General features: G+C 39.0%; 2 protein-coding genes across 2 annotated transcripts; both read right to left on the bottom strand.

Moving 5' to 3' along the window:
- Window positions 1-1,921: 1,921 nt before the first annotated feature.
- Window positions 1,922-14,173, bottom strand: rps6ka4 (ribosomal protein S6 kinase, polypeptide 4). Its single transcript, XM_018691750.2, has 18 exons — window positions 13,140-14,173; window positions 11,710-11,781; window positions 11,054-11,121; window positions 10,509-10,659; window positions 10,191-10,306; window positions 8,965-9,072; window positions 8,744-8,824; window positions 8,291-8,394; window positions 7,947-8,097; window positions 7,685-7,846; window positions 7,392-7,517; window positions 7,015-7,148; window positions 6,793-6,886; window positions 6,452-6,622; window positions 5,184-5,375; window positions 4,936-5,095; window positions 4,520-4,683; window positions 1,922-4,399 (listed from the first exon to the last, which is right to left on the bottom strand). Exons 1-18 carry the CDS (start codon window positions 13,225-13,227, stop codon window positions 4,187-4,189), a joined length of 2,355 nt encoding a protein of 784 aa, XP_018547266.1. The 5' UTR covers window positions 13,228-14,173; the 3' UTR covers window positions 1,922-4,186.
- Window positions 14,174-16,328: 2,155 nt separating this feature from the next.
- stip1 (stress-induced phosphoprotein 1) lies at window positions 16,329-23,649 on the bottom strand. Its single transcript, XM_018691749.2, has 14 exons — window positions 23,539-23,649; window positions 20,834-21,043; window positions 20,595-20,736; window positions 20,098-20,239; window positions 19,617-19,782; window positions 19,377-19,503; window positions 18,877-18,979; window positions 18,230-18,350; window positions 17,973-18,069; window positions 17,755-17,879; window positions 17,599-17,635; window positions 17,354-17,457; window positions 16,826-16,998; window positions 16,329-16,707 (listed from the first exon to the last, which is right to left on the bottom strand). The coding sequence occupies exons 1-14, from the start codon at window positions 23,545-23,547 to the stop codon at window positions 16,635-16,637; spliced, it is 1,629 nt and encodes a 542-aa protein (XP_018547265.1). The 5' UTR covers window positions 23,548-23,649; the 3' UTR covers window positions 16,329-16,634.
- Window positions 23,650-23,681: the final 32 nt, after the last annotated feature.

Raw genomic sequence — 23,681 nt, 5'->3', positions numbered from 1 at the left:
TATCTTCACACAACCTTGACAGATTATACATGGTTTGAAAGCTCTAAGTGTCCTGATTATATCTGTGCAAAGCATTTCAAGTTTTTCATATCACTGGCTCCAAGGTGTTTGCCACTCAAAAGGGGCTACCACTGGCTTTATATAACCTTTTCAATTAATTTCAGACTTGTACACAGAAATGTTCAGGAGAGTATCTGATAACAGGTAAAGACTGTACCTTCTAAACAGAACAACTCAGTGCCTAAATACACCCTCACAGAGACTCTTAGTCTTGTACAATAACTATCATTGTTCAGTTTCAAATTACTCTAATATTGTATTATGTATTAATTGAAAGGATACAGTAACTAGAACCCCCCTACATTAAACAATTTATTTCCTGCTTTCTGATTAATAACCAAGAAAAATACAACTGTATTGAACACAGTGGCATTAGTGTTTCACTCATCTTGACATTATTTTCATCAGTGTTTCTCCTCAGGCTTTCAAACCTCATACTGTACACTGTACATGAGAGAGGGTGTGATATAGTGAGAAGGTATAATTCAGTGTAATGAAGGTCTTGTATCATTAGGTGGACACTGTGTCCTTTTCTGTCCTGCCCTGTGTCTGCTGTGTCCTGTTCCTTGTCTCTTGTGCTGATTAATGTTCCAAACATTCATGTGACCTGATGGAGAAATGTAGCACTTAACAGTCTGAATCCAGTGACTCAGATGTGTATTATGAAGAACATCACTCAAATTAGTACATAGTATCAGTCATTTTAGATACAGAATACAATTCATTTCTATTGATCACACTGGAATATTAATATCTTTCACCGTAGCAACAAGACAAGATAGGGGACACCTGACACAGGACAAGATGCAGGGACAGATAAAACAGGACAGTATGGACACAAAGCAGCACACAACAGCCACCTAATGGTATAATTAACTCATTACACAGGATAGCATATTGTAGCCCCCTACTGATAGAGACACTGACTAAGTGTGTGTGTGTGTGTGTGTGTGTGTGTGTGTGTGTTCAGAGAGATAATAGATAAGAACTTTATTATGAAAAGACAGGTACAAAATCCCCTTTGGGTTTATAACATGTACAATGAAAAAAACATGAAAAACTATGCAGTAACCATGGCAGTGCAGTGCAATGTATGACAGTGTCAAGTACCATCAATGCAATGATTATCTACTGTTGTTGAGCAGCTCAGTTGTACTACAGGCTCAGTAGGAACAGCAACAACAGCAGGATGGAGGGATTGTTTGACAGAAGAGAAACCATCACAGTTACAAACACTGCAGATCTTTCTTTTTACATTGACAGATCTCAGTAGTGGTGAGGCTCAGGAATTTCAAGGACGAGTTAAATAACAGGACAAGTATAGAACAAATCTCAACATTCTGCTATGGCCTTGCCTATTATCTGCAGGGTCAGCGTGCCTCTGCCCCCTGCTAAACAAATGTAAATCATCTATTGCAAACCATTGCAGATCATGTTGAGTAGGTAGTTAAAGATACATTTCAATGACAAAATAGATTCCTGAGTTTAGAAATTGTGATGGCTTCACAATCACCTGATCTCACTAGTGGCAAAATTTCTCATCCCAGCAATTGTACGAGCACCAGTTCACCAAAGCTGACCGATAACTTTTCATGTTGTTTTGACATTAATTAAAGCTTCACTGAATTTTAATGAGAATTTTTCCCTCCTGTTATGAAAAGGTACATTTGGAATGGCTTTTGTCAAATGGAAGGGTTATCAAACTCCCTGTATTATTTATTTTGCTTTTGCATTTAGTACCATTAACTCTCACCATCAATATTAATGGAGTCAGTGCTGACAGTGCTCAAACTAATGAGAACTCTTGATCACAATGATTTAAACAACAGTTACAACACTCAAAAGGCAAAACACACAGCCATCTATTTAAAAGTAATGTTTATTTTGCACCGACCAAAAAAATCTTGGTGCAAAAGATAAATTCCCAGTTACGACATCAGTTGACAGTGCATCTCAGTAAAATAGTAATGCTCAACAAAAGAAAGAGAAAAATATCATTTACTACATCAAAAGAATATCAACACCAATAAAAGCACAGTTTCATAAGTAAAAATTCAATGTTCAAACACAAATAACCAGTTACCTCTAAACAGACAAAGGCGGCAAACAACAAGGAAATAATACAGTAACTTGCAATTATGCTTCATCTGGTAGAGAAATATAAGTACAACCAATCTCCCAGTGCCACTCATGCTCTCACACAGCCACACACACACACACGGTGCTGGTACACAACAGGAGCCAAATTATCATAATCCCATTACCACAGCATTAAAATCAATTACATGTAATAAATATCAGTAAAAGCACCTTTAAAGCTGAAATGTGTTTAATTGATCAACTGACTGTGCAACATGTAAAAAAAAAGTCAAATAAAAACATAATTACATCAGGAGAATGATATACCATTAAAACAGCTGTCAATTTTAAATCATTACAGACATCATTTTTTTGCTCTAAATCAAGGATGAGTATTTACACAACAGACGTCCCAGGAAGGTCTTAAAAGAGCCATTTTAAAGTCACGATTAAGTGTCTCATTCTGTGACATAATTTGAATTTCAAAGCCATACAATGTGTTAAAACCACCTCTGTAAAAAAACAAATGGGTGACCTTTGCAGCCCAGGTAACAACAAGCTGAGCTTAATCATCAGGCAAAAATATTTCACTGTATCAAATAAGATGCTATCTGTGGTGGCCGCATATGGCGCTGGTCTGATGGGACAAACAGAGAACTGTAATACCCTTTTAAAATTCACAAGCCCAAGGCAGTGTACACTCAAAATCACCAAAATGGATTTTACTCCAGTCTGCGTGCAAACACTCAAGCTGCACTTGGTAGCATATAAAACATTATGGATGACATTTCCTCAGTAAGCCCAAGATACTCAAAATATAGAAAAAACATTCTCATAATTCATCATCACAACAGATTAGCATGCTAGACATTTTCAGACCAGCACAATGATGCAAGTAATTTACAGCAAAGTATGATGAGAAAATCACACTGTATGTTACAACCGCTTCTGTGTCTCCATCTGTTTTTACAGGTGCTACTGTTGGACACTTGGTTAGTACTGTGACCACTTCAAGTCAAACTGATTGTTTATGATAACACTTCCTCAGAGCCATCTATCAAAACATGCGCTCCACACTGTGTTCAATGGGATCTGTAGGGTTGGTAGTGTATTGGAGGTGTAACTGCTTTGTAAAGACAGTGCCCTTTGGACTAAAAGATCATCACACAGTTAAAACTGTATCAAATGGAGAAGATGTCGACTACAGCATTATGCATCCTACACAATCTCTAAGGTTATATAGATCACAAGCGTTTCCCTCTGTGCTCAGTCCTTCCAGAAATTTGCTTTGTCTTTTGACCATTTGAGCATTTACATTCTCTGCAAACTGTGCAAACAGCTTTATTTTTGCCCAACTTAAACAAATGAAGAAAAAAAAAAAATCTATAGTTTTTACAAAACTGCTATTTTTACTGGACTGACTGTCTACATCACTCTTCCCGTTCTTTGCCAATCATTATACGTGTGGCAAAGTTAATAATAGTTGGATACAATCAATCAATCAATTTGCAAATTCCCGGAAGGACTGTTTATTTGCTATGTGCAATTTTTTTCACCGCGGCTCAATTCATATACTGACTGCTTTGCTGTATATATGGCTTCTGCTCATTTATGGCTCCTTTTTCCCTTTAACCCTATATAGCCAGGCACTGTTTCTTACCCACAGTGAAAATAGGTAAATGTCTCCTTTTTACTTTTAGTGTGATGTCACCACATTATGGTGAGTGAATACTGAAAATTAATTTGTCTAAAGGCCACAGATTTCTGTACATCTTAATACCAAACTAGACCTCTACCATTTTCTCTTCCATCCACTTGTGGAAAATATATGTTTGGTTTTGGGAAAAATATGGCATGACAATGTATTACTGCTAAAGAGTGGAATTTCATTTTATACTGAAAAGTTAATACTAACCTAAACCAGTCTTTTGGTTTGTCAGAATGTTTTCTCAAAATGAGTGACCCTATCACCACTGCAGGACTTCATGTTGCCAGTATAAGCACACGCTGCTTCATTTCCCAGCTGTTCTCTCTCCTGCCATTTAGGCTAGCTCTGCTTTGGGGTCACAGTTTGTTTTGGCTGTGCTTTGGATGCGGTTGCAGAGGCAGAGGAGGAAGTGGAAGAAGAGGAGGAGGAAGAGGATGAACTCCAACGGGTCTCTACACCTGTGCTAGTCATCTTTAGCTTCCGTCGTTTTGCAAGCGGAGCATTGTCGACACTTTTCAGAAAGAAGCCCTCTCTCTTACCTCGATTGAAAGCCTGGTTAAGAGTGGAAAATGACAAAAGAAAAGGAAATGACAGTAAGATGAAACACACTGAGGACATGGGCTTAAAATCCGTTTTAAAAGCTTTGAGAAATTTAACACACAATGCTATTACCTTGTAGGTAGCATTGACATAGGTGCGAACAGTAGGCCCACTGGACTCCAGCACATCTGGAGTACATAGCGGAGTGGTGGACATGGATGCTCCACCCTGCAGCCAGCTGTTCTCTTTGAGATCGGAGAGTTTCAGACGCCTCTCTGGATCCACTGTTAGTAGGCCTTTTATCATAGAGAGAGGTAATAAAATAGGCAAAAGGACACAACAAGAGAACAGGACATTAGGGACACAGACAAAGCAATCTGCCTTGTGGGTTGGGGGTGTAGGAAAACATTTTTTCTAACTGGAAAATACAAGTCCCTAAAAAACAGTGGAAAGTCCCTAAACCCTCCACCATCCCATTCTAAAACAGCCAGGCAGAAACTCTTCACAAAACATGTGCTACAGTTAGTTACATAGTAGATATCACATACCTTTAACAAGCTCTTTGGCATCCTCTGATACACCCTTCCACGCCTCTCCATCCAGTGAGAAATCACCCTCTTTTATCTTTTGCATGATGTCTGCAGCATATGATGATGTCATTCCACGTTGCTCACTCTGAAATGGCACCTGGCCTGACAGCATGGTGTACTGATGAAAACACACACACAGAGTCATTAGTACAAATGACGTTCACCTGACTGATGTGACAGAATCAGCAGTTTGAAGTGGAAATTACCAGGATGACCCCAAGACTCCAGAGGTCACAGGCCTTGTCGTATCCTGCACTCTCAAAAAGTTCAGGTGCAGCATACTGCAGTGTGAAGCAGGGAGTCTGCAGGGGGGCACTGCCTGCAGGGCACAGGCGGGCAAATCCAAAATCTATTACTTTCAGCACGGAGTCCTCCCCCTCATCAGCAAACAGCACGTTCTGTAAGGTAAACAAACAAAAACCATGCTAATCCACTTTTATTTTTCTTCACTTTTTAATCTCAGTGTTCCACTCTCCTGACAGAGCAAAGATTAGTAAATACCACTAGTAAATACTATTATTGCTAGTAAATACAACGCATTGGTATGTTCCTGACCTTGATATATGTTTTGCCCGTGTGTGGGGCATTTTCATGCCCAGTGCAGCATATGTGGTGCAAAGATGGGAGTAAAAGGCAAAATTCAAATGAGGCATGTTATTGATATTTTGATGAAAATTAAATTAGATGCCAGAGGACAAGAGTTATTTCCACAGAACTGATCCATGATTCATCATATGCTGATTCTCAGTATACTTAAGGATAAATGGAATCATGGAATAATGCAGATAAACTATTTCTATTTCTCACAGTAAATTAATTTACATTTGCATCCAAAATAAAGGTTTATGAGATTGAGAGAAGACAGGCATCTCAGTAAAACACTGTGCATAACAAAAGTTAATGGGTGATTCTTAACATTATTTGTCATTAACAGCTGCTTTAAACCATGTGAAATCCTTCAGTTAATTATATCCCATAGCCATGTGAAGAGACCAGGATAAATGTGTGATAAATCTGTAGCCTCTATTTTGAAAAAAGACATTCTACACTGTTGTCCCCTATATTTACCTCAATTAAATCATGTGAAAACGATGCCGAAAAATAACCACACTAACCCCCGCACACATCAAACTGCTTGATTTAAGCAAGACAACCTGGGGGGTGCACATGCAGTTCACAGTGGAAAAATACTGAGAGAATTAAAAATTCACTGTTTTAGTTCTCTCTAATTCTCTTTCTCACCACATTACTGGGGCCAATAATTTCACACACCATGGCTTCCTTCCTAACTTCTCAAGCAAAAGTTTCATTTTAATTACTGAAATGTCTTTCTTATTTCAATATGATGTAACACATCTGTATATATATATAACTGATGTTTTCATATAAACAGCATCTTATTATATTATTTCTCTAAATCAGAGATTACATATATATTTTCAGGAATTTATCATGTCATTAAGCCACTGCCCACCTCTGGTTTGAGGTCTCTGTGCACAACTCCAGCCTCGTGCATGAAGCTGACAGCTGAGACCAGGCTCTGTAACAGCTGACTGGCCTCCGCCTCGCCAAACAGTTTCTTCCTCTTGATCCTCTCAAGCAACTCCCCACCTCGCAGGAGCTCCATCACTAGATACGTGTGGTACTGATGGAGAGGAAGATGTGGTAAGACAAGAGTTTATGTGATGATTTCATTGCTGCACATGCCTTAATATCCAGCAAAGCATCCTTGAAAGTAGATACATAGTTATTTGTTGTGTCAACATTATGTCAGTAATTGTACATGTCATCCCGTGTGGGTTCCCTTCATTGTACCTGATCAGTATAGACATCGTGCAGCTTGACGATGTTGGGGTGAGTTTCACATTGCCTCAATGCAGCAATCTCCCTCTGAGTGTTTGCTTCCATTCTAACACAGTCAAAAGAAATGTCAACAAAGACATTATGTGACCATCACATGACTCAGCAGCACAGTAAAGTATAGTCAAGCACAAAGCTGTAACTACAATGGTGTTGCATCATCACATCTCTGCTCACCTGCGGCTCACGATCTTGACTGCATAGTCATGGCCACTTTGCTTGTGTCTGCATTTTCTGCACACAGAGAAGCTGCCCTCACCGAGCGGTGGCCCATGGAGACACAGCTCATAGTGGTGAAAAAACTGTGATTCCTGAACAAAGAAGGGATGGTGTGAGTCACACTGAGCTGTTAAGATGTGTTCTTTTTTTTTTTTTTCTTGTGCTATGGGACTTGGCTCCCAGCAGTGGAAAAGGGATGTTTGGTGTACACTGACAGATATGTGATATAACCTGAAAAGTCAATACTTATGTCCCTGAAAATAGTTTGTTATTAAGGAACACGGATTTCTATAACAAACAATCTAAGCCAAGATCCACTGGTTGAAGATCCGTACCTCTAACATTGCACTGCGTTGAACAGAAGCCGAACCTGGTCGATCGGCACCAATCTGGGCTTCTACAAAGTCTCCCATGACGGCATTCTTGTTGAACAGGATGGAAGGAGCAATAAAGGAGTAACCCTGCAATCAGTGAGAAGAGATATTGCATATATGAGGAAATACAACATTTTGAGTGGTCTGCTTTAAGTGAGATGGAGAGAACAAGAAAAAGTCATTCATTATTACTGGTATTGTATTTTGGAAATACAACTTTTATAAGGGTTATGGGTGAGAGAGCAAAAACTGACCTGGAACAGGCGGTCTGTGCTTGGAGGTGTGCTCGCTGGAGAGTAGACAGGATCCATCCCAGTGAACTCTTCAGCAAAGTTTCCCACATCCAGTTCACTCTTCAGCTCTGGTTTGAATGGACTTGACACCTTCTTTTGTGCCAAGTCAGCCCAGTTCAGACCCTGTTAGGAGGCAAAGAGCAATTTTGGGTTGTGAATGAGTGTAAAGAGGTGACAGGGGAAGAGAGATGTCAGAGTAAATGGCAGCTGAGGTAAGGAGGACCTTGAAGAAGGGATGTGCTTTGATGTCTTCAGCCCCTCGCGGTCCTGAGCCCAGTCTCTTGTGAGGATCTTTCACCAACAATTTCCTCAGCAGGTCCTGAGCAGTTGGTCCAATCATAGCGGGGAATGGTGGGTCACAGCGCAAAATACGTCTGAGTGAAGATTGGTGGGAGAGGTGAAAAAGGAAATACAAAAGTCAAATTAGGCTTTAAAACTTTTACTGTGTTATGAACAATCACAGGCATAATTATCTAAGGGCAAGTTAAGTACAGTAAATGGATAATGAGGAGGATTAATTTAAGAGTTAAATACGAATTTTATGGGGATGGAGTCAACAGCACTCACTTTGACACCTCGCTTTGGGAGTTCCTCTCTCCCTCTAGGGTAAAAGGAGATGCTCCTGTCAGCAGCTCAAACATCAGGATCCCAAGACTCCACCAATCTACTGACTGAAGGAAGAGACAGGTTAAAAAACATGACATAGAGGAAAGAGAACAAAATATAATCAGGTGATGCACCCACTGTGTATTTATTCTGTCAGAGCAATCTGGATTGTTTGTTGTCATACTGACTGATACTGAAATCTTTGATTTAATGTGTGGTACATCAGCCCATAAAGTGTTCAAAGTACATCTAACTTAATTACCCCAAAGTCATGGGACTTACAGCACTTAGTATTAAAGCACCAGCTAAATGCTGAAGTCATAAAGGATCAGCCTGTCATCTCAAAACATCTCACATTACCAAAATTATCTCAACATTGAACACCAGTACTTGTTGCTTTACTCTAATATCTACCTTGCCATGCCCCGCCTTCCCCCTGATGATTTCAGGCGCCATGTACTCAATGGTGCCACAGAAAGAATAGGTCCTCTCCTTCTATAATGAAGAGCAAAAGAAGATACAGTATATTTGTAAAAACAAATCTTGCGTGAGCAGAGTATTGTTAATAAACACATTCTATGTTTCCACATGCACACAAAATTTTCTTCTTTGGTTTTGGTATTGTGTTCACATACCTCTTCTTCTAGAAACTCTTTGCTGAGCCCAAAATCTGTCAATACCACATGACCTTCACTGTCCAGAAGGATGTTTTCCAATTTGATGTCTCGGTAAACGATCCCAAGCTGTACAAAAATACAGTAAAATCTTACATGTTACAGTTTTGGTAAGTGCAGTAATTTGTGGCTAGCAGTATCCACAATCGATCATAAACATCTTTACCAACAACAAAGACAGAAATTACCGGGTTTTTAAATTTCCAGTAATCATAGCACTTTTCAAACCCACTCAGTGGACCTCTTGTGGAGGTCTAATCCCTAAACTTGTCAAAATAAACAACTGCCCAGACAACAACACAAGCTCAAGTATAACCCTTACTTTCAACATAACTCCAGAAATATGAATACTGCTCACCAAAGGTGTTATTATTCAAATGGTTTTATCTGACACTACCCGAAGAACCAACTCATAAAGTCAACATTAACCAATGACCAATTTGGACAATTTGTGAAAAAATAACCCACTGCAAATATAGTGCATCTACTGCAAAAATTACTATCTCAAAAATGTTTTACAGTATAATTTTTATTATAATTTTATTATAATTTTAATGCTGCATTGTAAATCTCATTTACATGCTGGAGGTCATGACTTACAAAGCTACAGACTGCTGGTAAAAAATACAAACCTCAGCAGTGTACTCAGAATCATCTCAAAACAACATAAAAAATGCACACATTCCATCATCCTTCTGTACAGTGATTTGTGCACAAGCTGGAAGAAGACATAAGGATCTTTCAATGCCACAGTTTCTTGCCTGAGACAAGTGAGAAAAAAATTTAGAGCTACAACTGTTTGTGAAACATTATTAGGTAACCCTTAGGCAATGTTAGTGTGCTAGAGTATTTCAAGGAGTAAAGGTAAAGCCCAGAGGGGACTTCCTGCCTAGCAACAAATGACAGACAGTTACTGACAATTTGGTAAAGAAAAACATTTTGTAGGGTAAATCAGTGTTGGAGGCTAAGCCCGCACTAAAAGGTCACATTTGTTAGGTGGTCAGAGATGCAAGTCAAATGGGATCATAATATTGGTCTAAATATGTGTAATTAGGCAACTGCTTTGTAAAGGTATTATGCCAGTGCAATGTCTCTGTACATGTGTTTTTTTCTTCCTTTTGCACCCTAATGTCCAAATATCACTAAATGTTGCTTTAAATTAGAGTGCTGGAAGGAGCAACACCCACCTTGTGCAGGTGCTCCAGAGCCAGGATTATTTCTCCAATATAAATCCGCACCGCCTCCTCAGGAAAGTGATCGCGCTGGTACAAATGAGTGAACATCTCCCCACCGCTCACATAGTCTGCACTCACACACACAGACAAATACACAGGGAGCTTGAATAGACATAATACAAAAATGATACAAACATACACATATTGCACATAAGGCCAACAGACAGACATACAGTAATAGACAGAAACATAAAGAGAATATCTATTCAGCACTTCAAGACTGAAGAGACAACAGTTCTCCATATTTGGTTCTAGTGCTTCACCACTCACCCAGGATGAGATGTAGCTTGCTCTGCGTCTGAAAGGCATAGTGGAGCGTGACAAGGAAGGGAGACTGGCGGATGTGCTCGAGCACCTGCCTCTCAGTGCGGGTATGTTCTGTTGTCTTTGCCTTTTGAACAATAGCTGCTTTCTTTAACACCTAGGGTAACAATTAAATAAACTTGAGCTTAAAGTCACATATCCTGAATGGAGTAAACTATAAAGACCAGATGAGGGGAAATAATACAGTAAGTTAAAGCAATCTGTATCTCCATATGGCAGCTAAAAGAGACGTCACATATCAAATATTATTTGCAATATTATTAGCTCAATATGTTTTTTCTCCATTCCTTCTGTCACTCTTCACTGTCTCGCATATTATTTAAAATTACATCTCATCATGTGTTATAACTAAATATCAAATACATTTTGAATAAACACAAAATAAGTCAAAATAAATCAATTTTTTTAAAAGGCTCCCCATCTTGAATTTAAAATATTGCTCAGTTTTGTGATCACATTTAGTTCAAGGTTAGTTCAACTAACAGTCTCACCTTCATGGCATATAGCTGGCCAGCATCATGGCCACTGTTCTTCCTTACCAAAAAGACTTTTCCATAAGCTAGACAAAGACAAGCAAATATTTCCTTGAGTTATTCAGATCACTGCTGGTAAATAAATCAAACACCTACAAGCAAACAAAGAAGCACCATTAGTGCCTTAATTGAGTTTGAGGCCACTGCAAAGCTTGAGCTGAGAGTGAACACAAATGATTCAAAGTGTCTGGATATCAGCTGAATATATGCAAAAACATTCCTGCACACAAAATCTAATCAGGTCTTTTTGTTGATGGAAACTTTAGATCTCCCACAGGTATTTAATATGGATGAGATCTAATAACAGAAATATTTGCAACATATGGTCTACCTTCTTAACATTTACTTAGTACTCACTGCCTTGATGATTTGAAACTCCCAAATCAGGAAATGAATGTAAAGACATGTTTTACTACGGCATTTAATTCCTCAGGGCCACTTTCTCTTTACAGGCTATGGAAGTCAATTATAAACAATATTCCCTTGAGATATATAAAGAATGGCTGGAGAATACCTCCTGTCTTCTTTGACTATGCCTCATATTATACTCAAGTTTTCTTCGGGTTTAACAATAACAGTGTTTCATACTGTCCATGCTTCATGTAGATACTTACCTCCAGTGCCCAAGACTTTGAGCAGCTCAAAGTTCTCCATGCCAACCCTCTCAGTGTGACCTGTGAGGTTAGCTGAAGACAGAAAGAAAATACCACAGTCAAAACACACAGTATTTTTTTTTATTTCTGTACCCTGCAAACACAGACATGTTTTAAAAGGAAAGGCAGACACATTTAAAAAGTGTATTAGCATCTCTTGAAATATGCTGAAAAGGCTGTCTAACTAAAGAGATGCCAGGTTTGATCTGAGAGCAATGCATGAACTGTATTTGACTTTCAGCATGCTTTACAAAAAATACAATGTCAAAGAAATACCAATAAATTCTAGAAGTGTTTATAAATGTATTAATTGTGAAAGAAATTAACTCAACTCAACATTTTTGAGGCCTCACTATTAACAACTGTATTACAACTTAATAAGAGTGCTGCCAGCTGCTCTGCTCTGTATGGATAAAAGGGTTTTTGCACTTCAATCAATATCTACACCCCAATCATTGGCACTGTAAGGTAATACATTTCTCCTGGGATGGCTGATAAAAAAACCAGCAGTGACACCACTGATTATGGTATGGCCAATTTTCATTCCAGTCAGGAAAGACAGTGCAGCAGTTTACGTGATTTTGTGAGTTTTTATTTAAAGTGTGAATTTTTCTTTGTAAATTTCTATTCTATGATAAATACAGTATCCACAAACAAACTATAAGGCAACAATAAGTCTCTTTTTCGATGGGCCAGAGTCAAAAGAAAGTGATCAAAATGAATTAAGAGTAAATACAGTAAGATTACAATCATACTGAAGAAACTTCATATAGCACAAAGGCATGCACCTTGACTTATGCAGTGTATATAACATGCATTGATTTTTGTTTTAATCGGTTGAATTATTTTAAATGACAAAATAATAAAAACCTGTGTCAAGATCATTCAATTCACCTCTTCAACAAAACAACAAATAATAATTTTTCCATTTTGTATTCAGGTTAAAGCATTAAAATTGGAGTCAACATCTTTCTAAAGGCAGTGCTTGTGTTCAATGTTCACAAGCTCCTCAGGCGTGACACACTGATGCTCTGAAAACCTGGCACATAGGTGGTTAGGATCTTGTCAAACTAATTATGTGAGTGTATACTGACGGCTTTGAAATCCACGATCTACCTACACTGAGTGATGAAAAACAGAAACACCAGTCCGATGTTGCACAAACTGGCCGACTTAAGTTTGAGCACTACTTTATGTATTAATCAAATTCAATGGTACACTTTCAGTTGTGTTGTACTGCATTACAGACAAATCAAAATCAAGCTTCAACAATTAGAAATTATGTTTCACAAATATTGTCCTAATTAAATGATGTAATTAATTGCAGTCAACGGTTTCTATTTTTGTGGTTACAGTAACGTACTTGATTACAATCAGTATACTTGACTTACCATTGGTGATCTGATGCTTGACGGTGCAGGCCTTTTCATTTGATTTTGCATCGGAGTCATCACTACTATCAGATGCGTCCCCAGGCATAACTCAAAGAAGTTGTATATAGACTTTAGTCTATACAGACTGTATAAGATGAACTGGGTATTCAAATGTTTTCGTTTGTACAAAATGTAATACCACGCGCTCAGCAATTAAAAAAAAAATCTACTGTGGTTGCATTGTGCAAAATACAAGGATTATAGAGATGACCGGACAGCTGTGTTTTCTAGACAATACTGCTGCCCTAACGTTAATCCCCACGCCGTTGACATCCTGGTGTTTCGCATTATTTATCTCATGTGATTGGCCGAAATCAATCAGAAAACACAGACGTGCTGCTGTTCAGATTCCAGATGTTCACTAGCTGATCGCTCTATTACACTATTAGCTCAGACAAAGATTATCAATATTGATTTTGATTCACTGTGTACGCAAGTTACAGTTTACGTCTAACTTACACAGTTTTAGTCGCTAACGTTAGCATTAGCTGCCTAACAGTAGCGTTAGTCATTATTCATAAGTTGGCAGACGTTACTTAGTAATAACGTTAACGCTAATTTTACATGTACGGCTTGTCAAATTAACGCGACATTTATCTGTGTGTGAACGGCTACGACGCTAGTTAGTTACAACAATTGCTACAATAACAAGACATGTCACCTAGCTAGCTGGTATAGTAGTAATAAATTTGCCAACTAGCAGCTAGCTAACGAATTGCTGCTGTTGCCCGTCAAAGTTTGAACGTTGGCTAAGGCTAATGATTACTTCGCTGTGTTAACTGGCCTCTTCAGATACCGGCTGTCAGACCATGTTGGAAAAGGACAGTTATGGTAGTTCCTTGTCTTCTGTGTCTCCACTAGAGCCGAGTTAATAATTCGCCCATGGTGAAAATATTTACACCTCACTTAGTATTTATTGTCAGTGGCTAGCTAGCTGCTAACACCAGGATGCTTTCGACACAACCTGGGCGACGGTCAGTCACGTGAGCCCTCAGTGTGGGTGGAGCGATGCTGTAGGAGACCTCAAAAGACCCAGAAACATTAGGTCCTGTTTTAATCTATATATTTAAAGATTTTTACTCGAGAACTTGTGAATTGATCTATGTACGTTTCTTAACCATTTACATATATCATTGTCAACTGTAGGGTTAGTGCAATACATCCACAGCTTAGGGTGGTTTAGGAGTGGGCCCCAAGAGTCCTCAGCAGTTTTCATCTACAGCTGACATGCATACTACATGTGCATTTATCAGTGTATCGTGCACTGGCAAAGCAATACAGGCCTTTGTGACAAAAAGCTTACATTCAACTTTAAGATGTCCACACTGAACAGTTATTTACCAAGAAATACTTATCTCAAATATCTATCAAGTTTGTGTTTAAAGAGTTCTGTTTTATTTGTTAAGTGTATAACCATCCACACAAGCTTTGTACGAAGAATTTCTCCACTGCATGTTTTATTGGTGTGTGTATTGTAAGGTGTTAAAATCACATTAAAGACCTACTATAAAATGTAGGTGTCCTACTGCACACAGTCAATGTCAACATTGTTGTTCTTACAGGGAAAAAAGCCACCACTGACCTTTAAAATACATTCAGATACTGTATATTTCACAGTACAGCTGATGTCCATGAGTACATTACATGTCTTGGGACAGTTTCTCTTACGTCATGTGAGAGTTACATATTCGTTGCATGTAATTTATGATTACAATTGGACTGTGATGGTAAAGATGTCCACACCCCCATTTCTGTTGTGTTGTGTGCCACAGGTTGCAGATAATTCCTGATATAGTCATTCTACTTTGGAAATGTGAAGACAAAAGGTGTTACATGTTATTTCTAACATATTTGAGTCCCTCATGGAAACCATAGCACAGTGACACTATGACAATGTGGTGACTTTGAGGTATCTGAAGCCACATGTGGCCTAATGATCAATAGCAATATTAACACTCATGAATATATATGTTTCCTCTCTGGAAATAGAAGCTGAGCAGTCTGCTGCTGTGGGAGGACAACTACCATCACCATGTCTGAAGCCAACAGATGACAGGGCATTACAATTTAAATCAGAGAGAGCTGAGTGAAATACACATAAGGAGTGAGAGATAGACTGTGGCCTCAGTATTCTTTGAGAGGAGCTGATAAACATTAAAGACCCTTCATGAGGTGAAATAACTGTGGATCCCTTTACTTAACCCATAGTTGCCAGTTTAGAAAAGGTAAATCCACCCTTTAACGATCACATTATTCCTATTACCTTTGAATATTCAGGCCAGAAGTTTTCACATTTTCTATACGTGCCCTCTTGTTTCAGGTTTGGAGAAGCAAATTTTGAGACCAGAAAAATGTATTTACTTACTTTTAATTATCAACATGCCCCCTTGACAAAGTTAAAACCTGATCCCCAAATCACAGCACTGAGCGAGGAGTGCTCTGCTAGGTGAACTCATTATGCTCTTGCTCACAGAGCAGCACATTATCAACTGCATTCTTGTGACAGTCTTGCTGATATTTCACCTGGCACAAGAGCTTTGACTCCAAGCTTTTCATTGTTGACTAACAGAAATAAAAACATGGTTGCTTAAATTGCTATATGAACTTATTTAATACACTGTTAAGGATCAACCTTAAATATATCATGGTAAAATATCCCTGGACTCTTAAAGTAAATGAATAGTGTTCTTCCGGTCCCAGCTTTAATTTGTCTATATCCATCCTCTCTCCACCGCAATCAAGGAAGCACACTATTATTTCCTGATATGAGCTGTACACAAATAATATCAACCAGACAATGAGGTTTAAAACAAATGTCAAATACTTCAGATAAGTATTAAAAAATATCTAGCATGTTTAAGATTCACAACCTGCATATGTGTGGCCAGTAGATAGGACAGATTCAGCTTTGCACCTGAGGGTGTGAGAGATGATAAAAAGAGAGGAAACACTGAGGAAATCAAATTTGACACCTAAACTATAAAGCACCATGTTTAGTTGGGCCTTAAAGAGGACAACACAACAGTTTAGATAACTAGTGTTGACAACTAGTCAATTGTTTCATTTCCTTAAACCACTTCCATGAAGTGATAGGAATATGTGACTTGTTTTAGGGTGGATTTCCCCTTTAAACACTGAACATACTGGTGCACTGCATTGTGATGTTTATTTTAAGATGTATTTGAGCATCTGTACACATGAATCTAGATTTTTCAGAGATGATTTCTGGAGTCCTGAAGTTTTTCAGATGACAACAAGATGCTTTCTTAGATACAATGTAAAAGTTGTGAAATTTTAAAAAACATAACATACACACATAGTCTCAGTGAGACCAAGGACAATATAATTTTGAATTTGAAGGCAAGAAAAGAGGATGTAATATTTTGGAGGGTTTTGCATGTTGTTCCGCTGTAATCTTGGAATTTTCTTCACACATCTGGCTCTTGCCTCTCATCAACGAATGGCTATCAGTCCAACATCAATGAGTTTCTGAATCTTCTGAGCAATAACTGGATTCTTCAAGTGGCTGAGGAACAGGAAAAAAATACATTACATTTTTCATGCATCTCTGTAGAATACTGCTTATCTACACAACAATAACTCAAAACAGAGACATAAAGTGACACAAAAGTTGATAAACTTACTCGCTGAGAGCCTGAGGGTCCTTCTGCATTTGCTCAAGAATCATGCGCATGGCTGGGTCACTCATAATCTGCTGCACCTCAGGATCAGCCATAGCCCTTTTCTTCACTTCCTCAGGGCTGTCATTCCTCATGGCCTGACTGACCATACAGCGCTGCATGCCCTCTGTGGCTTCCTGAAAGAGGAGAAGACACAGGATGAATGATGAATCATTAACTACAGTTTAAGAATTTAAGTATTTCAAAACATCATACTGTTCCAAACTTCTTGATTTGTTTGGTAGATTTTGGTTCTCAGTATTTGGTCGGATTTTACTCTGATTATCATCTTCCCCTGAGCAACACAAATAATAATGATTCATAACTACCATGTCATGTACCTTATAAATACTGAAAGATTAAAAAAAAAGACAAAACTACTTTTTTGATTTGCATTTGTCTTATATCTAAAGTTTGAAATGCCTGGGATTTTCCAGATGTTCTCCTTTCATTTCTAGACTTTTCTGAACATTGTAGTAACCTGTAAAATACCTTTGAGGAAGAGTCAAGCTCCAGAGCCTTCTGGTATGCATCCATAGCTTTAGAATAATCTTTCATGGCCTCCAAAGCCGCTCCTTTACGCGTGTAGCCTTTGACTGCCGGCAGATATGTTAAATTAGTTGTAAAATCAGGATGATTTGTCATGAATGTAGACTTTAGTAAGCATTTTCAATAAAATTCCATTTTCACCATTATTCAAAATAGTAGTAGTAGTTAATTAAAGGTTTTCAACTCACTGAAGGTGGGCTCAAGTTTGATGCACTCTTCACAATCCTAATGAAAAAAAGATCAAGGAGGTCATTTTTAACTTGCTATAAAATAAAATGGCATTTATTTTTGTCATTTCAGAATCTCAATAACTGATTCATGTAGGTGCTGAGGTAAGGAGGTACCTTCAGAGCAAGCTGAAACTCCAATAGCTTCGTGTAGCAGGCAGCTCTGTTACTGAAGAGTTTGGCATCATTAGGGTTTCTCTTGATGGCCTCTGTGTAATGTTTCATGGCTAAGGGGTAATCTCCTGCAGGGAGGAAAAGATAAGTTCAGCTTCTTACATCTTGACAAAATTAGAACCAATTGACAGTCAACCAATGAGCACTACAACTACATCCACCTTTCTGGAAGGCGTCGTTGCCCTTGTTCTTCTCTTCGAGGGCTAATTCTGGGTTGATGTAGGCTTGTTTCTCCTGCTCCTTCAGTATCTTCTCTGCCTGTAGAAGCAATTACAGGCATCAAGGTGAAATACACACTTACACACAGACAGTTAAAGAAAATGTAAGTCTGACAAATTGGAAAAAAATAACAATTAGAAACTTAAAAGTCTGGATAAAAGAATACTGTAACTGAAGGGAATAAGAGATGGCACTGCACCTGCTGACACTTCTTCAAGACATCAGGGGTACGATGCTCCGTCAAACTCTTGTTGAAATACTGAACTGCTTCTTTGTATTTTTCCTGCTTGAAGTACGAGTTGCCAATCCTAGCCAAGGCCCTGAAACAGAGCAGGAGGATAATGATAAATTCTAAATGATAAAAACACATTATTACATCAAATCAATTGACATCATTCTTGTTTTTTTCACCTAAAAACCACAAAAACCAACAACTCTGAATGGGAAATCACCTTTGTGCTCTTGATTAAGATTTTCTAAATGGAATTGAATGGACAGGTAGTTTGTGCCCTAATTCAATACATTAGATTTGGTTAGTTTGTGGTGAAGCAACAGAGAAACACTGTCACCTAGTGGTTCCTGTACACCATAGCTGATTTCTCTTTTCAAATGCTTGTCAAGTGGCTTTCTTTTGAGATAGTCAAAAAGATGTGGAAACCCCCTCCCCCCACATCACTCTGAAATCTGTTTTGAAGGGGGTGGTATTTTGTGGCCCCCACATTTGTTCTGTGTCCCATAAGATCCAAGAAAAATTCCAGTCTCCCTCTTGGCTTGTGGGGGCAGAGGATGTGTAGATACGTTCAAGCACAAACAAAAAAAGAAGGAAGAGGCGACTTTGGAACTCACTTTGCAATTTGTCTGTAGTCTTCTCGGTTCTCTCTGCCAACATCAATGGCCTTCTCACACAGCTCTCGGCACTTTTCATAATCTCCCTTTTCAAAGTACACAGCTAAGGGGATAACAAAAGGGAGTACACAGTTAACATTTTAGGCAATAATTAAAAGTTAGATGTCTTGTCCGCTAAGCTAAACTCCTGTCTGTTTGGACTGTTAGGTCAATATTTCAGTGCATTTCATATGTCTGAAGGACTCACTGAGCAGCCTATACACCCACATCAATTTGCATTTTGAAAATATGTCATGGGTAATCACAACACAGTGTAGGAGTGGCAGGAACTTATACATCCAACATTTAAAATGCTGCAACTTCTGTTTTACAACCACAACCAATCACAAAAACAGGCAAAGGAGATTTTTCTATCCAAGAATCCTAAAACCCAAATTAATTCTATATATTTGTGGGTCAGGTACCTTGTATGCATGAGGCTGGCATGTAAGAATATGTACCTGCTTGATTAGAAATGTACGTCATGTTGGTGGGGTCATGTTTGATTGCTTCCTCATAGTGTTTCAGAGCTGTTTCAAAGTCCTTATTCTTATATGCAGCATTCCCAAGTTCTTTTTCCTTCAAGGCCTGTACACAAAATGTAAATTAGACGATTAACAAAACTAAAAACAGAGATTCATTAGAGGGTCTAAAGAGGCTGAAAAGTTATTGAAAGTGAACAGTATGTTAAACTAATTTACCTTTCTCTTGTTTTCAGGAAGGTCTTCCTCTTTGGGTGGAGGTGGCTGTGTCTCTTTGGGTTTGGGGGGAGGAGGGGGGGTGGGTTCCTCTTCTTCCTCCATCTCAGAGAGGTTCAGTCCCAGCAGCACAGAGAGTGTTGTCATCACTCTGGGATCCTGCAGCTTCCTGCAAAACAGTCCAATAAATGCATTTCTTAATAACACAGTAAAATTAATTTGAATAATTCTGATTTATGATGATCCCTAAGGATAAATATGTAAAATGACCATTGGCCTATAAATACTACGCAATCTTGTACTGATACCGAACAAAAAATATTTTTCATAACTTTTCCAGACTTTTGGGGCAATGACCAAACTACTCAAAGTAACTACTGTCTGTCATCATCCTTTTTGTTTTTCCATTCCAGCCCAAATACATAATTCTTTAGTCTTATAACAGAAAATGATAAATATATCAGATTTTTGACAATGCACATACGTGCCAAGCTCCGATGGTTTGTTCCTGAGCTGCTCCAGCAATTCTCTGTAGCTGGGATCTGACAATAACTCACGGGTCCGAGGATCACCCTCCAGCTTCTGATACAAGTTGGGCATGGCAAAAGGGTTCATCATTGTTTTCTCTGGTGAAGCAAAAATGAATGTTATTAGTGTCATTGATGTGGTCACAAAGAAGTTTACAGAACATCCACCTATCCTGCTCTGGTCTATAATTACATTCACGAACGCTCTCTGTTCTCTGTAACCCCTACTACTTGTCCATTGAATGAATCACAACACTCGAAATCCAACAAAACCCAAGTGGACTGCCTACTCCTCTTTTGAAAACTTGAACAAAATGTTATTTTGCTTTGATCCTGTCAGCAGCCATCTCTAGTGCCTCTACCCACACAGGAAGGAAAAATGAAACACAATTTTCAAATCACAATGCCACACTCAGCAGAACAAAAGACATTACAAATTCAGTAAAGTATCTACCTGCAAGCCGGGCCTCAATGTTCTGTAAACCCTCTTTTAGCTGCTGATTATTTGGCTCTTGTCGGAGTCCTTCGTGGTAAGTTGCTTTCGCATCCTCCAGTCGGCCAAGGAATTCCAAAGCTGCAGCTTTGCGGGAGTAGCCCTGGTTGATCAAAATTCAATAATTACAGATCACCTTCTCAACTTTAATTACTACATGTCTCGTCAACAGAATAATGACAGAACAAACTTTATCTCACCTTTCCCCAGTCAGGCTTTATCTTGATGGTTTGACAGGCATCCTGGAGAGCATTCTCATAGTTGCCTTTCTTAGCATAGGCAGCTGAGCGGTTACTGAACAGGACATGGTTTGAAGGGTCGAGAGCCAAGGCTTCGGTGTAGCACCGTACAGCCTCGTCAATATTTCCTGCACTCAGTGCCTTGTTGCCCTGGTCTTTCAATGCTGAAACCTATGAGCCAGAGAGAGACAATCAGTGAAGCAGAAAGAGACAACTGCTCAATACTACAGCTCTACTGTTCTGAATTTTGTATCACTCCTACACAAATACACATGCACACAATCCCTAATATAGGTCTTAGAAGACATCTTTCGCAGCTGTCACTGGCATAACTGAAAAAAGTAAGAGAGTAACCACTCAGCTGTTCGTGTCATGTAAGCACTTACTGTGCACTTCTTTACCTGATCTCTTCACGCTTTGTCTTATTGAACAGATTCAGTACTTTGTGTTTACTCCAAGGATAAAATGTGTACCATATGAGTAAATGTCAGACAGATCCAGCAGAGATGCAAAGAGGTGATGTGCCATTATTTTATTTATGCACATTCAATTTTTCATCTCCGATCTACTCTATCAGCCTGAAAATAAAATTACCTTTGGTGGCATGGGGGGTAGTGCTTAGCAAAAAATAAATGCTGTCTTTTTTTTTCAGACCAAAACAGCAACTTGGTCGCTTAGGGTATTTTAAACTGACCGACAGTTTTCCCAGCAAGTGCATGCAGAAGTCAGCATGGTTCACAGGCTTGCTAGCTAAGGCTGTGTGCAGACAGACAAAGGTAATGGGTACTGATGATGCTAAAAGAGAGGGAGGGAGAGGGCAAAAAAGTATGAGAGCACACAGATTGTTTTCCCAACATTCCCTGTCACTTGTTGGTGGCCTGATCCAGTTTGACAAGTTATCACAGTCTCTCTACAGTATGTGACAGAATCAATTGCACAGTGAGCAGAAAGAAGCATCACTCTGTTCTAAAAAGAGACCCTCCATCTCTTACAGCTCCATTTGATGACTACGTGATAACACTTGAAGGGCAGCAATGATTATCCTGGGAGTGGGGTGGGGTGAGGAGGTGGAGGCAAAGAGTTTTGCCTGGCATGGCTTTCCCTCCACAGTCACCAACCTAATCCAAGGCAGATCATAGCAACATCCCAATCTCCTCTGACGCTGTAGGCTGGGATTACAATAAACAACAGCCAACACAGATTTTCAGTACATCCTTGCAGTTGTCTGATACAAAAACTCTGATATAAACATTGAAATCTGTCACAAATAATATGACCCAAAGCCATGTGAGCAGCTATTTATTGAGAAAGCAGGGCTGTTGTATTCAATATCATTATGAGAATACTCTATACTAACACAAATTTCGGCAAACAAAGATTGATTTGGGGAAGTTCTCAGATTAAGTCAAGCAAGAGATGGGTAAGATCATTTATCTAAGAGAAGTTTGGTTGTTGATGACGATGCTCTCTTTTGGATAAGGTCACTCAGGTATTATGAAAACCTAGCACTCTACATTTAGGACAGGAATGCACACGTAATCCATAAACAAAATCCAATAGACATACTGCCAAAAACGAAAATGGAGTCTATATGATGTACAAAAGAGGCTGTTACACTATAAAAAAAAAAAAAGGTGGTCGCTGAAGTGTCTTGTTTCGGAGACATATGCACACATTGTTTTTTGTTCTACTTTGACTATCTATGATCAAATGTGAGCGGTAACTTGTCAGATAAGTTATGATGAGCGGCCAGTTCAAGTACGGTAATAACACAAAATAAAAAAAATGAATGAATACTTGAATTGGCCAATCGCAGAACATTCGAGAGGACGCGGCAGTTGACGACAATTTGCGGCTATAGCCATGACAGCGGCACCGTGTGCGTCTAGAATGATCCTCCGGTCTGAGTGCAAGCTACTGAGGGCGCCGCTGAAGCCGATCCAGAAATACTCCTGCAGCATGTGCTGCCGACTGACTGCCGCAGTTCAAGCTGTCGATCCTCTGACTCTACATCTAAACAAAAGGATGGAACTACGACTCTCACTTGTCCGACATCCTATTATTGACAGCATTCACACTACGAGCTAATGTTAGCTGTTAAACAGTGATTTACCTACTCGGGGATTACTAATTAGAGGAATCTTGCCGGTGATTTGAAAGGGGTTAATTAACTGATTTGTTACATCGGGGCATGGCCAAGGCAGAAAAACCTTCCTGCAGCAGCTGAGACAATTTTTAGTCCTGCACATTAGCTTAACACTTAGCTAACCTTGTCGACTACAACCATAAATTGGCCATAGCCGTACACAAATGACAAAACAGCTAACCTAGCTAAGTTTGCGCCTCTTAGAATTAAAAGTTTAGTTGTCTGCATTGCAGACTTGTGCTGGTAAAATGTTTCATGTTAGGTAACATCATTAAGCCCAATCATACAACATGAGCCAAATAGCTATAACATACATTACTACCGGATTGACGCTAAGCTAACAAGCTAGCGAGCTGTCTGATTAGCAAACATAAAAGTCCCAGTGCAAAGAGGTGACTAACTACAATAACCTCCAGATTAATATTGTAACGAGACTTAAAGTAACTCAGAGAAACACGTCGGTATTATTTAAATATTTGTATTTGAAAATGATAATTGCGAAGAGTTGCTGGATACTCACTTTCTCCATGGTGCAAGCATGAGGTTCCTTCCAGAAACTACTGCGGACTAGCGCCTCCCCCTGAACAACGTTCAGGTTGCCAGTTTGGGGTGTAGAAAATCCGTAATCAACGCTCAGATGTACGTTTCACCCGAGAGAGTATT

The sequence above is a fragment of the Lates calcarifer genome, linkage group LG20 (assembly GCF_001640805.2).
Source record: "Lates calcarifer isolate ASB-BC8 linkage group LG20, TLL_Latcal_v3, whole genome shotgun sequence".
Taxonomy (NCBI): Eukaryota; Metazoa; Chordata; class Actinopteri; family Centropomidae; genus Lates; species Lates calcarifer.
The sequence above is the reverse complement of the archived record's forward strand: the minus strand, read 5'-3'. Positions and strand labels throughout refer to the sequence as shown.